Source organism: Abramis brama (assembly GCF_963993115.1).
Source record: "Abramis brama genome assembly, chromosome: 22".
Classification (NCBI taxonomy): Eukaryota; Metazoa; Chordata; class Actinopteri; order Cypriniformes; family Leuciscidae; genus Abramis; species Abramis brama.
Genome location: NC_139984.1, coordinates 29121765 through 29137824, shown reverse-complemented (window position 1 = coordinate 29137824; position 16060 = coordinate 29121765). Strand labels below are relative to the sequence as shown.

General features: G+C 37.7%; 1 protein-coding gene across 1 annotated transcript in view; it reads right to left on the bottom strand.

The window, feature by feature from the left end:
- Positions 1-377: 377 nt before the first annotated feature.
- The window catches only part of slc1a7b (solute carrier family 1 member 7b), a 58914-nt gene continuing 43231 nt past the window's right edge, over positions 378-16060 (bottom strand). Inside the window, exons 9-11 of the mRNA XM_084098270.1 lie at positions 12476-12610; positions 10818-10917; positions 378-2212 (exon numbers count right to left, since the gene is read on the bottom strand). Of these exons, the coding sequence (XP_083954396.1) occupies positions 1949-2212; positions 10818-10917; positions 12476-12610 (499 nt within the window). The 3' untranslated portion in view covers positions 378-1948. The remainder of the gene's footprint in view (positions 2213-10817; positions 10918-12475; positions 12611-16060) is intronic.

Genomic DNA, 16060 nt, shown 5'->3' with positions numbered 1-16060 from the left:
TATTTTTAAGGTAAAGAACATTTAATAACCTAAAGAACCTTGTTTCATTATAAAGAATCCGCACTCTTAAAAATAAAGGTTCTACAATGAACATCCTTTAACATGTTCTTCACACTGAGAAAAAATTGGTTCTTTTAAAAACTGTTCACTGAAAGTTTTTTTGGAACTCAAAATGGGTCTTCTATGATATTGCAGCGAAAACCATTCTTTTGGAACCTTTATTTTTGGATGTTAAAGGTTCTTCACGGAACCGCAGATGCCAATAAGGTGCACTCTATAGGAACCATTAGCATAAAATGTCTAGAAGAATAGAATAAAGGTGTCTGGCTCAGTAAATGAGTTTTGATAAGCTGCCAACAAGTTATTTTTCAGGTAGCTGGCTATAAACATCCAGTTTATTGGCACAGACATATGAAGGTAACTTGAGTAGGTTTGTAACCAGTGCACATGAACACAAACATGCATGATTTTACACATTGCTTTTTGAAATGTGACACAAACTATTCATAATGCAGTGCAACTATTCTCAGTATTGCTTACGTATAAGAATTTTGAAAAAATGATGAACATTTATTGTGCATTTGGGCCAGATTGATGCCATCTGTTTTTTTTTTAAAGAAAAATAACATGACTCGTCATGTTTGTTCAGATTCAAAACATCACCAAGATTTAAAGCAAGATTTAACCATTTTTATAAAAATGATATGAAATCGTTCAAAAATTACGGAAAAGCTTATAAAGGTTAATGTACAGACAGTTTCATGTAAGTTCAGTAAGATAATATTCCTCACAAAGGATTCTCTGAGTTTTCATACTTGCGTAAAGTGTTTCTGGACTAATTTAGCACACTTTCTGAGATGTGCATGGTATATTACATACCAGTATTTATTTTTGAATAATCATACAGCAATTTCACAGCTCATATATGACTGGGAGCTCATATATGACTGGGATCACACTTTTATTTATTAGCACTGCTTACCTAAAGTGGCTTCCTCAGTGCTTTTTGAATTAGTCGTTGCAATAATTCGCTTAACAGTAGGACCGACCCAGATGTGTTTCGCACAAGAACGGGAGAGGAGAATGTCCACTGAAAAACTGATTTTCTTCCTCTTGTTTTCCATTACAAATATTTAAACATTCTTAAATCAAGATACATTTACTTGAGAAGCAAAATAATTATTATAAGTCTTGTTTTCTTAAAAAATGATCAAAATTAAGTGATAAAACAAAGAAGAAAAAAAGGGTTTTCTGCTTTTTAATTGAAAGGAAAAACAAGTTTATTTTTCTGACCCCACTGGCAGAGATTTGTTCTTTTCAGAAAACAAGTCTAATTATCTTATGTTGTTTTGCTTCTCAAGTAAATGAATCCTGATTTAAGAATGTTTGGATATTTGTACTTGGAACACAAGACAAAAATACTGAGCAAGAAAATAATTTTTCACAGTGCATCCGATAACATAAAACATTCAACATCACAGTCAATGTCGATTTTCACGCGCATCTGCGATCTTTACAATATTTTACAAGGCTTGCTTGAAGAGACGAGAATCAAATATAAGATATAAAATTATATATAAACTTGAGAAATAAAAAAACAACACCGCATAGAGTACATAGCTATGTTGTATTTACAATTCACTCGTGCTTTTTGACAGTCTTGAATCACGTTTCTGTTGAACTACAGGAAAAGTTTCGCTCTGAACCCAAAGAAACAGGCTGGCTTGGTGACCTGGTTTCTCTTTCCATCCTGGCATTATCTAATGCTCTGAATGGGTCAACTGGGATGTGCTGCCAACAGTGGCATTACTGCGGCATTGGCCCATATGTGCAGGATCATACCATGTGTTGCCTCATGACTGTCAGAGAAAAACGGAAAGGAAATAATACATGTCGTCCGTTCCCGTGTACGTGGATTCTTTTTCAGTCTGAAAGGTTTCGATGGTCGCTATACGTTAGTCTCGAGACCGTTCATATCGATGGCACAATGTTCCTTGTCTCTGTGTTTCAGGTGGCGCGGCGGTATGGGAGGTTTTTTCCGATCTGAAGGCGGTGGACGAACCCCTTCCTCCAGCTGCATGAGACGGGCCACATCTGGAGGAATGTGCTCGGGTTTGCCCTCGGGTGGCGGGGGCTGGAAACTACCATTGTTCTGCTGACAGTTTGGCAAACCCGGGTTAGTCACGGGCTTTGTTTCGCAGATGAGAGGGACCTATGGAGAAACAAGAAAAGACAAATGAAACAATTATTTTATTTGCTTTGCTCGAATGAAGTCTATGTAACAGTTTACAATAAGGTCTTATGTGTTAACATTGGTTAAAAGCTATGTTTCTATCCAAAGTTGCAGATTTAAAGGGTTACTTCAGCAAAAAATGATAATTATCCCATAATTTACTCATCCTCAAGTGTATATGACTTTCTTCTTTCCACCGAACACAATCTGAGTTATATATTAAAAAAAATATCCCGGCTCTTCTAAGCTTTACAATGGGAGTGAATGGTAACTGAGTTCTAAGCCCTAAAAGTGCATCCATCCATCATAAAAGTAATCCGTACGACTCCAGGGGGTTAATAAACGCCTTCTGAAGCGAAGCCACGCATTTTTGTAAGCAAAATATCCATATTTATAACTTTATAAAGTATAATTACTGGCGCACGCTTGTCGAGTTCCAGCGGATGGAATGGCCCGATGTATGACGTATTGACGAAGCTCGATGGTGTTTTAAGCCCCCAATGGCTCCTTAGAGGCAGCTAACCCTACCCTCAACCTTAAACCTACTCATCCCCTCGCTGCCTGGAAGGCGCCGTTGGGGGCTTAAAACACCAAACACCTATTGACGAATGCATTGACGATAGAGCAAAACAAAACACCTGTCATGAATTAGAAGTCTAAAACGAGAATATTTAAAGAGAAATGTCAGAAGAGCTTGAGTTTGTTGCCCATCAGCCCCATTAGTTTGGACCCGCGAGAGGCGTCGACTCTCACCTAAGCTTACGCTATTCCTACATCCTACGTTATTCGTCGGGTCAGAGGTCACTCGTCATGCGTCGGGTCAGAGATCACTCTTCTGCTGGAACTCGACTCGCATACGGCCGTTACCAGAAGCCAGTGATTGTAGTTTATAAAGTTATAATTATAGATATTTTTCTTAGAAAAGCACATCGCTTTGCTTCAGAAGGCCTTTATTAACCCCCTGGAGTCGTATGGATTACTTTTATGATGGATGGATGCGCTTTTTTGGGCTTCAAAAATTTTAATTTCAGATAAAACATTTGCAAATAAAGCAGCATTTCAATCCCATGTGTTTAACAGAACAAAATTTTCACTTCCTGGGAAATTAGCACAAATTATCTGTGATAAAAGGATCTTTACTTTTCGTTATTCTGTTTATGTGTATTCTTTAAGTATAGCCAAATGTATTTGTAGTTTCATTTATTAAAACCCATTATACGCTTGATTGCCTCTGTCTCCTGCTCACCTAACAAAGTCTCTTAAATGTGAGATCTTAAGCTACAAGCTTTTATATTGTTGAGCTGCTGCAATTGGTGAATCCAGTCACTTTTTTTTTTCTTGCATCACAAACTCTGTCATGTTCTCTTGTGTAGCGTCTGGACGAAATCACGATGACTTATTCATTCTAAGCTTCAGAAAGCTTTTAACCTAATGGACTCATTCATGTAAATCACAGGCCTAGCGCCAATGAGTCTGCATCAGATTGCCCCATTGTCACTTTAGTAGCATGGCAGAGGTTAAACAGAAACACTTATAAACTCCGTCATGAGCTTACTAAGATCTTTATCAACTCAACTGGCATGGATAGACATTTGAGAGATGCACCAATATACATACACAAACATTCTTTCCATTTCACTCATAATATAAGTCATTCCAAAATATATATGATATATGTGTATGTATGTATGTTTCCCACCTCATATTAGCCTAGTTATGACTTTCTAGTTGTGTTAGTTAAACTCTAAACGCTTATATTCAAGTGTAAGAATGTATCTCTACTTTTGTAACTTCCAGACATATCTTTCTTGGTACCGAATTAAACCTCTCAATTTGCCTTAGCTATGTATATATATATATATATATATATATATAGATATATAGATATATATAGTAGGTTACGATAAAATGTATTATACTATGTGTACCATCCTTTGGATAAGGATGATGGCTCATCGCTATCTTAGTTCTTACATCTTACGTCCTACATTCTAGTCTTTCTTTCGTGCTCATTAATTTCTATCTCCGGGTGAAATGGACTTAATCTGAATTTCCGGGCAACTTTGCTTTCAAGTAAACCTTTTAAACTTCCCACGAACGACGCGCTCTCTGGAAGAACTGAAAGAACGCTTCAAATTCAGGACCCAGCGAGGATCATCACACACACACACACACACACACACACACACACACACACACACACACACACACACACACACACACACACACACACATTCTTGCTCAGCACCAAAGATCCATGCAAGTATTATTTCTATCGAGATTTAGATGCGTTTAAGATTGTTTGGCCCTGCTTTAAGGTGATTTGATTATTTGTTGGCTCTCACAGGTTAACTGTTTGTGATATTTGCCATTCTGTGATCTGCTTTCTCTTTCTTTCTTTACTTTTCGTTATTCTGTTTATATGTATTCTTTATTTAAGTTTAAGTATAGTCGTATGTATTTGTAGTTTCATTTATTAAAACCCATTATACGCTTGATTACCTCTGTCTCCTGCTCACCTAACAAAGTCTCTTAAATGTGAGATCTTAAGCTACAAGCTTTTATATTGTTGAGTACTTTATAGTTATTCATGACCAGAAGAATAACCTTTCTTGAGAGTTGATAAGAAGATTGTACTGTCGGTTCGGTGGACAAACAGATTATTCGATGTGAAATAAATTCTGTGACAGAATTTAATAACATTAATTCAACTAGTGCAAAATGCCCGTGCAAAATCAGTTTTTGTGTGTGTTTTTAGTAATTGTTGGTTTGGTGCCCGTGAAAGAGACTGTGAACGCATTGAATTCAGGGAGCAGGCTAGGTTACTACAAATGATGGCTGTGAATAAACTATAATATTCAGAAGTAAACAGTGTAGCTGACTGAGTGTTTATGTATACCACAACCTTCTAAGTGCTAGTGCAAAATCAGTTTTTGAGTGTGTTTTTAGTAATTGTTGGTTTGGTGTGTTTGAGTGCTCATTGTTACAATTATACAGCAAAAGTTCAGTGACATTTTTATTTGTGCATGGTAGAAAGCACACAGTGAACTCCGAGAAAACGCTACGCTTGAGCAAACAGTTTGTGAATAGGCAACTACAAATGATGCCCGTGAAAGAGACTGTGAACACATTGAAAAGGATATGTTTAGTTGGTGAATAGCATTTACACAGTAGCGATAACGTTAAGAGCACCAGAATGAAATATAATATTCAGAAGTAAACAGCATAGCTGACTTACAGATTCAGTTAACATCCACAAATGAATAAGCGCGTCGATTCAGGGAGCAGTGCAAAGTGCCCGTGCAAAATCAGTTTTTGTGAGCTGATCGCTGAACAAAAAAGTTCAGGAGATATTTCTTAGTGAGGCTGATTTCAACAGTTTCAATATGATAGCATTTTGAAAAAAAAGTGTCATGAATTTACTGCATTTTTTTGGGGAAAATAATCTGTTTTTATAATAGATCTTTGAAAATCCAAATCTGGATTTGAATTTTTTATGATATTATAACCTAAAGATGCTATGTGAAAGTTTGAAACAGAAAATAGTGGTTTTCATCTTGCCACTTTCTTGGTAAAGAAAACACATTTTTACTAAAATTAATCAAAATGGATTTATCACGTTCTGGAACCAAACTATAATATTCAGAAGTAAACAGTGTAGCTGACTGAGTGTTTATGTCAGAATGTTTATTTTTAAACCACGACCTTCTTGGGGCTTCTTTGACCGATACAACCCTCTAGGGCCCTATTTTAACGATCTGAAACGCAAGTGTCAAAGCGCAAAGCGCAAGTAACTTTGTGGGCGGGTCTTGGCGCTGTTGCTATTTTCCCAGCGGGATAAATGACTCTTGCGCCAGGCGCAAATCTAAAATGGGTTGGTCTGAAGTAGCTTCATTATTCATAGGTGTGGTTTGGGCGTAACGTGAAATAAACCAATCAGAGCGTCATCTCACATTCCCTTTAAGAGCAGACGCGCTTTGTTCTAAAGCGGATTCCTATTATAACGGCGGATTTGCCAGACGCGCGCCAGGAGCGGTTCACAGCCAAGGAGAGCAACGCTCTCGTCAGGGACGTTGGGGATGGAGAAACACACCCAAATTAACTTCGGTTAAAAAGGCGTATGATAATTTGGGTAAATGTGTAAGCTAGATGTATGCTTTTATAATAAATTGTCTATCTATCTATCTATCTATCTATCTATCTATCTATCTATCTATCTATCTATCTATCTATCTATCTATCTATCTATCTATCTATCATAATAATGTATGATTTGCAAAAATGAAAACTGCTGCTTCTGTGTAGATGAGAGAATCAAAGTGTATGCGCGTTGTGCACACGCTACATTGATTATGGCCAAGCATGCGCCCTTAAAATAGCATATGAATAACATGCGCAACGCGCCACTGACTTTAAACTATTTTTTCCTGGTTAGTGGCGCAATTGTTTTCTAAACCTGCAAAATAGCATGAAGGAACGTTTGCGCCGGAACACGCCTCCTTTTTTGCGCTGAACCGCCCAGGGAGCGCAAGTTCATTCCCTAGTTTAGCGACGTGCTTCTGTGGAGGGAAAAGCGCGCTTTGCGCGGGTGCAAAATAGGAATGATACATGCGTCAGTGTACAAAGTCAATTGCGCTGGGTGCAAGATAGAGCCCCTAATGTCAGAATGTTTATTTTTAAACCACAACCTTTTAAAAATGATATATTTAACAATATCTTTTGCATTTCTCATCCAAACAACGTCAAACTTGGCACTGCACTTACTTGTGCCCGTAGCGAGACATCTGACGAGTTTGAAATCCATCGGACTAACGGTTCGAGAGATATGCGAATAACACACACACAGACAGACACACACACACACAGACAGACAGACGTTCCTGTAATTTATAGAGAGATAACAGTGCGTAAATCAGACCTTTCAGGTGATAGACTAACGCTAATAAGCCTTATGCTTATGCCGCGACCAATCAATCACTCTTTACGACTGCCTGCACATTCACTGTTCTCGCGGCTGCTGCAACTTGCGCTTGCTTATCAATGCATATCTAAATTCGCCTGGTATCTTTGTAGAACTTCAAAAAAAGAAACAAAAAAGAGGCTGCAGGACGACTCAACCTCCACGGACAGTTTTAATGTTTTATCAGACAATAACTACTCAAGATTTTGCTTTAGTATAATTTTCAGGACAATTAGGGCCGGATTCGGGATTCGGGACAACAGCTTAGATTTTTTCAGGACTTCTGGTCACCCTAATACAAATACATGGGCTATGTATCCCCTTTTTGGGCTATTTAAAATATGTAGGTAATAATTGATCATAACCAGTATGATTATATAATTATAATTAATTATTAATTATACATTACCTTTTTTGAGCTAATTCTCTATAGTTGTGCTCGGATGCTAATGTTCGGGAACACAATCGTGTGAGACGCTTCTGGGAGGGAATTAAACCAAATCATTCTGATAACAGACTTTGTATCAGGCATTTTAGAACGATAAAATCAACATTTGAGATGCTGTGATGTGATTGGTCCGCTGGTTAGTTCAGTTATCCAATCACAGCCTCTGTTGAGGCAAAGTCACATGAGCTTTCTGTTGCGCATCAAGGAATTTATTCAGCAAATTGTGTTTCCATCGTAGTTTATTGCGCATTTCCATCCAGTGTTTTTTATGCGATATCCCAAAATGCTCATAAATATAGGTGGATGGAAACATGGCTACTGAACAATATATATTTTTCAGCATTTATTAACCTTTGATAATTTTAGTTCATAAAAATGTTCACGCTCGTGGTAGTTCACAGTGCATCAACAAATGTAAACAGATAAAATGTGTTGAGATTAATATTAACTAAGATTAGAAAATGCTTTTTTTCATTGTTAGTTCATGTTGACTAATGGTATGAGAGCATAATTGAAAATGTAAACCTTCCTTTTGGTTTAATGACAGCAGCACTTGAGCTGACATCCACAGAACAAAAAATTATATTTAAGTAGTGAAATAGAAATAGTGCAGATAATATATTTGATATATACACTATTTAACTATTTATCAAGTGGCAATTGTCAGGAAGATTTTGACTTTTAATGCATATTTGCTTTTATAAGAATATATTAATTTCTAAAAGTGAACATTTGCTTACTCAAGTTTTTAAGCAATACTTTACGAACACATGCTGTTTAGTGAATATCAGCATGGCTATGATTCGGCTGTGTGTTTCACATCAGTTATAGATGCAAGTTTTGATTTGACTACAATGGGTTTTTTGTCATGAAATCCAAGCAAATATCATGTAGTGAGGGCACTTTTCATAGGGGTTAAATATGCTATCATCATTTTGCTCTTGAACTAATCAGTTAAATAGTCCTTGAACTACAAGTGGCTCTTGGATAAAAGCGTCTGCTAAATCACTTCCTAATTACTAAGAGTGGAAAAATGAGATCATCACGGTCACAGAAGCACTCAAATGTCCTGAAGAATAATTGGAAACGGCCCCCAACACATGGTGTACATATGCCGTCAGTCAGGTTTTAGCAAAAAATAAAGGCGAATGGGATTTTTCCCTAACTATTTGCAATGAAAACTACTAAAACATATGTGTTGCATTCCCATTGGCTCCAATAGCAAAATAAAAAATCCACGATAGGGTTCAATGAGAAAATATTGAGAGATTGATTACAGTGATCAGAAGAAAGAAAGATGTCAAATTCGCCTTTAAAGGCCCACTGAAGTGCCTTGAAAAACAGAGCATTATTCAATGTGTTGATGTAATTTCCACTGAAACAGGAAGACAGGGCGGGACATATCAAAGAGCTCCTCTCCTTTTTTATAAATAGCCAATAGTGTTTAGACTTCATTCACCCCAATGGAAAGCATATTTACACTCTCTGAATCATTCCCTATCTCCTTTATAGTGCACCATGTGCCATTCACCATGTAGAACATAGTAAATGTGTGAACAAGTGACTGATTTCAGCTGCAGCTTCAGATTCTCACCTCAACCTCATAAACCTTCTTTTTCATTGATGCCTGGACTCTACCCTTAATTATGCACCTGAATGATGAGCTACACTAACCACTCTGTTGGAGTTAAAAGAATTTAAATCCTTTTTGACCGCCATGGGTGGCTCACTAAAGAAGGACGTGATCGTAAATAAATTCACAGTTTCCACCATTGTTATTGGATCTGGACGAGCGGAGTGCTTGGACCCGGAAGAGGATAAACGTCAGACTTAACAATCGGATTTATAATGTAGGGGGCGGAGCCTGAGATTCTACTGAGCATTTGATTGGACAGAAAATCTGAGGAGGAGCTGATGTCATCAAAATCATTTATCATATTGGCGGAAATGAGAGACTGCAAGTTTTAAATGCTTATATTTAGAAGAATGCATGAAGCTAGATTTTGTGTTTGTGTGTTTAACAAAATATTCTGGGGTCCATGAAAGTTTTGTGAAAATGACTGTGGTATCATGTCATATTTACATAGTTCCTAAGAAACCCTGTTTTTCTATCTTGTCGTGATTATCTACACATGCAATTATCATGAACTCTCCTCACACTACTTAGTTTGTTCTGATTTTCAATATGGTATCCTTGAGATGTGTTTGTGATTATGGCACGCATCGTTATGAATCAGGTGATCTTTCCTAATGTCAAGGAAACAACTTTGAAACCCTGTGTTCCTGTGTTATTGAGAAACATATTTATCAGTTACAAAACATGCTTATTTTCTATTCACATCTCCCTCACTATCATTATCACGTTGTGGCTGTAAAATTAAGATTACACTTATATCTGTCCTCATGAAACACTGACAAAGACATGAACTTATGATATGATAAAATATCATTCAGTGAGGACTGTGTCCATGCAACTTGTAATCTTGAGAAATTGTTGAAAGAAAGTGTTTTTTACAATTCATATTATTTCCAAAGAAGCTTTACAAAGTATAGCAGTTCGCAAACCCCACTGAGAGGAGTCAACCTTGGGAGGATCAAACTCAGTCTTTGTGTTTGTGTAAATATATGTATATATGTTGTATTGAGTTCGATCCTCCCAAGGTTTTTCCCCGCCATTGTCTCCTCTCAGTGGGGTGTGTGAACTGCTATACTTTGTAAAGCTGCTTTGGAAACAGGTGTGAGTGTGTGGAAACGGTTTCCTGAAGTCGTTCTGTTGCATCTAAATCCAATACGTTAACATACATTACGTTCCCATATATATAGTGGGTTACAAAAGTCATGTATATATGTTTGGGAACAGTTCTTCTAACCCTAACTGATGGAGTGATGGAGTGTGTAGCTTTTCATTTCTTAAACAACCATGTCAAGATTCATCAGGGTCAGATTGTGTAAGAATGGTTGTGAGGAGAATGAAGAATAATTTTCACTCATCTGAGTCCAGAGCTTAAATTCATTGAAAGTCTTTGGGATGTGCTGGAGGAGACTTTACAGAGAGCTGGACTCTTGCATTGGCAATACAAGATCTTATGTGTGATTTATCTTGATTTGGATGGAATTAAAAATGTCCATGTTATTTGTCAACTACAGATATTATATGATGTTTTTAGGGAACTCACCCCATCTCCCTCTTTGATGAAATCCTTTCTGCAGATATGGGCCATGATTCCTGTGGCCAGAGCGTCTCCCATCACATTGACCATGGTGCGAAATCTGTCTCTGGAGAGGTGAGGACAAACAGACATGATGTTAAAATTCACTTAAATCTTTCTTTAGTGTGTAATGTTGCAGTTTGAGCATGAAAAAGCTCTGCAAAGTTTCAAAGTCCCTCCAGCATTAGTTATTCTCTATGTCAGTGTCAGTGTTTCTGATCTCCCTGAAATGCCTCCATTGTAGCTTTGAGTTTTCTTCCGGGAACAAACACGTCACAATATTCCTCATTTAAATAATTCATACGCAGAATAAAGGGGCGGGGCCTGGTTGAGTTAGTTAGTAGTGTGTTGAAACTGGCGGTTATGGTAAGGGGCGGGACATTTCCCAAACACGCTCAAAGTGCTCGACCAATCACAACACACCGGTCCAGCTGACCAATCAGAGCACGTCGTGCTTTCCAGAAAGAGGGGCTTATAGAGACAGGAACTAAACAAGGGTGCATTTCCCATGCAACGACAACTCAATGCTTAACCACCATAGTACAATGCATTGTTGGAGAAACTAACTAGCTAGTCACGACTGTTTCCCGAAAACGTATTAACTGTCACACATTCGAACCACGTTGGATCAACAATAGTTAATGACGTCACACAGGTGGTAGAGTATTTGCATCAATTAATTAATGAACATGGCATCTGAAGACTACTTTGCTATTTTTGTTCTCCATGTTTTTGTTCATTTCCAGATGTTTCATTAAAATCGCAAGTTCCCTCTTACGTCACTTCGGGGTTCGCAGAGTGTACTAGAGCAGGTATGCACAACAGTCAAATACACACAAAATAATGTCAAAATGCTGTTCTTGGCAAGTATTTACACAAACACAGTCAGTTATGTTTTAAGTGAATGTAAACAGTTGAGAAAGAAACGCATGTGTATCAGTATAATGGATCAGTTCGTCAGGTCTTAAAGTGACAGCAGCCTAAAATTCCTGCTGCCAAATTATGAGATAATATTACAAATATCTATATGGTAGTTTTTCCCCATGGTATCGATGTCAAAATTGTGGCCAGTGAAAATGCTGAGTTGCTATTAACTTTGGAAAACCATTAGCCACAGTGGCTGGTGAGCAAAAAAGTTAAAAGTTGAACGTTGAAAAAATGTCAAGCCCTCCTGGTAAAGATGGAACTTGCGACCATAGATGGCTAACAATGCTTTCTGGAAATGCACCTCGATATGGGGAAGAGACAAAGTCATATATGAGAAAATTTGTTTTTTTGAACATACGAGCATAAAAACATATTCTAGTACAGCCCAAAAACAAAATCAAGACTTTGGAAAACGACATAATAGGTCCCCTTTAATGAATTTTACAAACACTGATGGATAAAACAAATAGATAGATACAAATGATGGATAAAAATAGAGCGGAAATAGATGGAAAAAAAATGAGAAAATTACAACCAAGTGCTCAAATATGTTTGCCTAGCACATGTTTATGTAGAAAAAGAATGGAAAAACAGCGCAGTAGAATGCTAAAACATCTGTGAACTGCCTAACAGTGCACTGATAAAAAAGTGGTTTCTACGTGAAAGTCTAAAAATATACAGCACATGTTGATACTTACAAGGCCCAATCAACAGCGATAATGAGAGTGATGTCATCGGTGGGCAGTCCTACGGATGTCAACACTATTACCATGGTGACCAGGCCGGCCTGTGGGATCCCCGCTGCACCGATGCTCGCTGCTGTCGCTGTAATACTGGAAAACATGGCAAACAAATCATTACACAACAAAAAAGAGACCATTGAGAGTAAATACATGAGGTCCTTTTCAATTTGGGGAGAACTATCCCGTTATATTAGCAACAACTGCTTGCAACTGTTTTGAATGACAGATAACCAGCCTTCATTTATTACAGGATGAAAGCAAACAAAACATACACATAAAACAAACACAGAATGAGCAACTGAACAAAAAACAGCTCTTGCTGCATGCATGCATATACAACTCTTCCCTCGCAGGCTTAGAAGAACATTAGTCAACTCGAGTAACACACACTCAAGGTTTGACACGTTTTTCAACACCCAGTGATATAATGTGCATTGCTTCATTGCTTCTACACATTATTTTTTAATGCAACAGGATGAATAATAGACGCTCTGGCCTTTTCTTGTGAAGTAATGATGTTCTGATGAGTCCCGGCTTGAGGTACCTGTCATTACCTAAAATTACCTCTTATCTAAAATGACCATTTTTGTCATGTAATATGAAATCATTAATGGACTACAATTTGTAAGTAATAGAAGTTATAGTATAGAATGAGTTCTGTCACTTGCTAATGCTATATGTGGACTGCAGTAAGTAGTATACTCTGCTATTGCATTGATTACAGTGTGAAGGCTTTAATCTTATAATATAAAAGCTGCATTACATGCATGCTGCTATTGCACTGTATACGTGTGCAGAGTGAATTCTGTAACCTGGTAATACAGGCATTGCAATAAATGTTTGTCATTGTTGCACTGCTTATGTGTACAGAGAAAATATACATGTATAGGCACTTTAGTACATAGTATGTGCTATTGCACTGCTTACACTTGCAAAATGAATACAGTAACCTGTTAATACAGGGGCCACAATAAATGCTTAGTGCTATTGCACTGCTTACGTTTGCTGAGTAAATGAAGTAACCTGTTAATATGGCCACCGCTTTAAATATGCCACTATTGTGCTGTTTACAGAGTAAATATGACATGTTAATATGGGCATTTCAAAACATATATGCAACTATTGTGCTGCTTACACATGCAAAATGAAAGCAGCAACCTGTTAATAAAGGCACTGCAATAATGTGTGCTGCTGTTGCATTGCTTATGTGTGTAGAATGAGTGCTGTCACTTGTTTAAACTGTATCACTACTAAATATACACTGATATTGCACTGATCACAGTGTGAATTGGTGTAACCTGTTTATGCAATGTAGAGTGAATTCTGTGACCTGTAAACATGGGCATCGCAATAAATGCATTGTGCTATTGCCCTGCTTATGCATGAAACAGGCTCGCTCAACCCCCAACACTGGCAACAGAGCATTTGAAAGCAAGGGATGAGAGAGAGAGAGAGAGAGAGAGAGAGAGAGAGAGAGAGAGAGAGAGAGAGAGAGAGAGAGAGAGAGAGAGAGAGAGAGAGTTGATGGATTTTGGGAAGGGTGGGGGGAACAATTGAAAACTGCACAATAATCCTGTGGTAAGACAACCATGTGACAGCGGAGTTTATCCCTGTAACAGCGCAGCCCAAAATACTCTCTGGCTCTCTGGCTCTCTATCCCTATATCTCCTTACCCTCCACTTCTTCATCTGACCTTACGTTCGCAAGATTGTGACATGTGAGGTCTCCATGTCACTCTATGATGTAGTGAACTCTGAAGTATGCACTTCGATTTATGTGCTTGTTGTTCCTTTTAGTCCAGACCGGATGATGGAGGGATAATGCTGCATGCCAAAAGATCTAACCAATGGTATTTCTATCAAGCACGCCTGTGAAGCTAACAGAGTAAATTATGTGCAAAACATTTGAATGCCAAGTGAAAATTTCAGAATGTTCCAGAAAGTAATTCTATTATATTATATTTCCACCGTTTACATGATATTTCTTGGTCAGGTTTAGTAAATGCATATTTGAGCCTGTGTAACTCCTCCGGTCCTCCGAGTGGGATTCAAACCAGCGTTTCTGGCATGCAAGGCGGGCGCACTTTTACTGATTTCAGCAAAAATAGTCACTGAAACTCTGCTATGCATTTGTAACCTGTTAATATGGGCGCCAAAATAAATACACTGCATGCAACTACTCTATGTAGTTCAAACTGAGCACAACATGAAACTGGTATGGTGATATTTTGGAATATTTATATATTATAGGTATAGTTTTTTCATATATATATTTTATATTTGTATACTTTCATTCCTATTGAGACAGAAATGCAACTTGAAATTGCATTTAAATTCTTTAAACTGAAGCACTTCAAGTTCTATGAATTCGTTTAACTGGTATAAATTGAAGGGCCACTTCAACATATGGAAAGAGCTTTGAAATGGTCAAATCTTTGCATTGTTATTCTGTTACTCCTCTAAAATTGTACAATTGCATAAATAATGGACTGCTATTACATAACGCTCTTTTGTGCATCACGCAGCTGGATTAAAGTGTCTCTTCGGCTTCATTCAGTCTCTGGATCATGAAGATCTGCATGTGCGAAATACTGTAAATCCAGAGCTAGCCAGTTAGCTAGATTGGTGAACAGATTGATGGGTGGATGGGTCAACTAGTGATGCATTTCTCATACCAGTGTTATTTTAGTGTTTATTAACAATTTAAATTAATTTTGTTGTGTGTGTGGATTTTTTAAAATGTCTTTATAGTTTTTATTCATTTTTATTTTACTTTTAGTTACTTTTACTGCATCAAGTTATACTAAATGAGATGAGAGATGTTGCCTTGGCAACTAGCCAAATATAAACCGAGTTTAAAGGTACACTGTGTAGTTTTTTAAGTATTTTATTAGCTAAAATAAGTCTTTATTCATAAATATGTCCTCATTGGTGTAAAATTACCACTGCCAATGATCTGACTCATGCTCGTAAGTGAAGAATTTCTTATCTTAATTTACATTGGACGGGTAAGTCCAAGGAGGCTTCCATGTCGTACCGCCATATTGAAAAACTATAATAGCAGAGAGGGACGAAAAGCACTAGCCTACCTCAACGCGTTCAGAGCCAGCGTCATGTGACTGAAACCAGCTGAAACGGACAAGGAGATCAGTGAGAGGCGCTTGTCACAAGGGGGTAATCCATCCGCCGGAAACCGAAGCTTCCCCGGGGGCCGCCATTGATTAGCAGACCATCACCTGCCGTTAGCATTCCATTGACTCCCATTCATTTTGGCGTCACTTTGACAGCGAATAACTTTACATCTGAGGCGTTTAAAGACTCCATTTGTCCATTATTTATTTCTAGAGAAACATGAAAATGTATCAAAGGCTCCATTACCTTGTATCTTACGTTATGGCCCCGTAGAAGCAGTTTTTGTAAAACTTTCTTTCTTCTCGACAGGTAAGTCAAAGTTATGGTCTAAATTACAAGTGCTTGGTTGTGTAATTCATTATATAGGGAGCATAACAGTAGAACATGTATAGTTAAACTCGATGAAGTG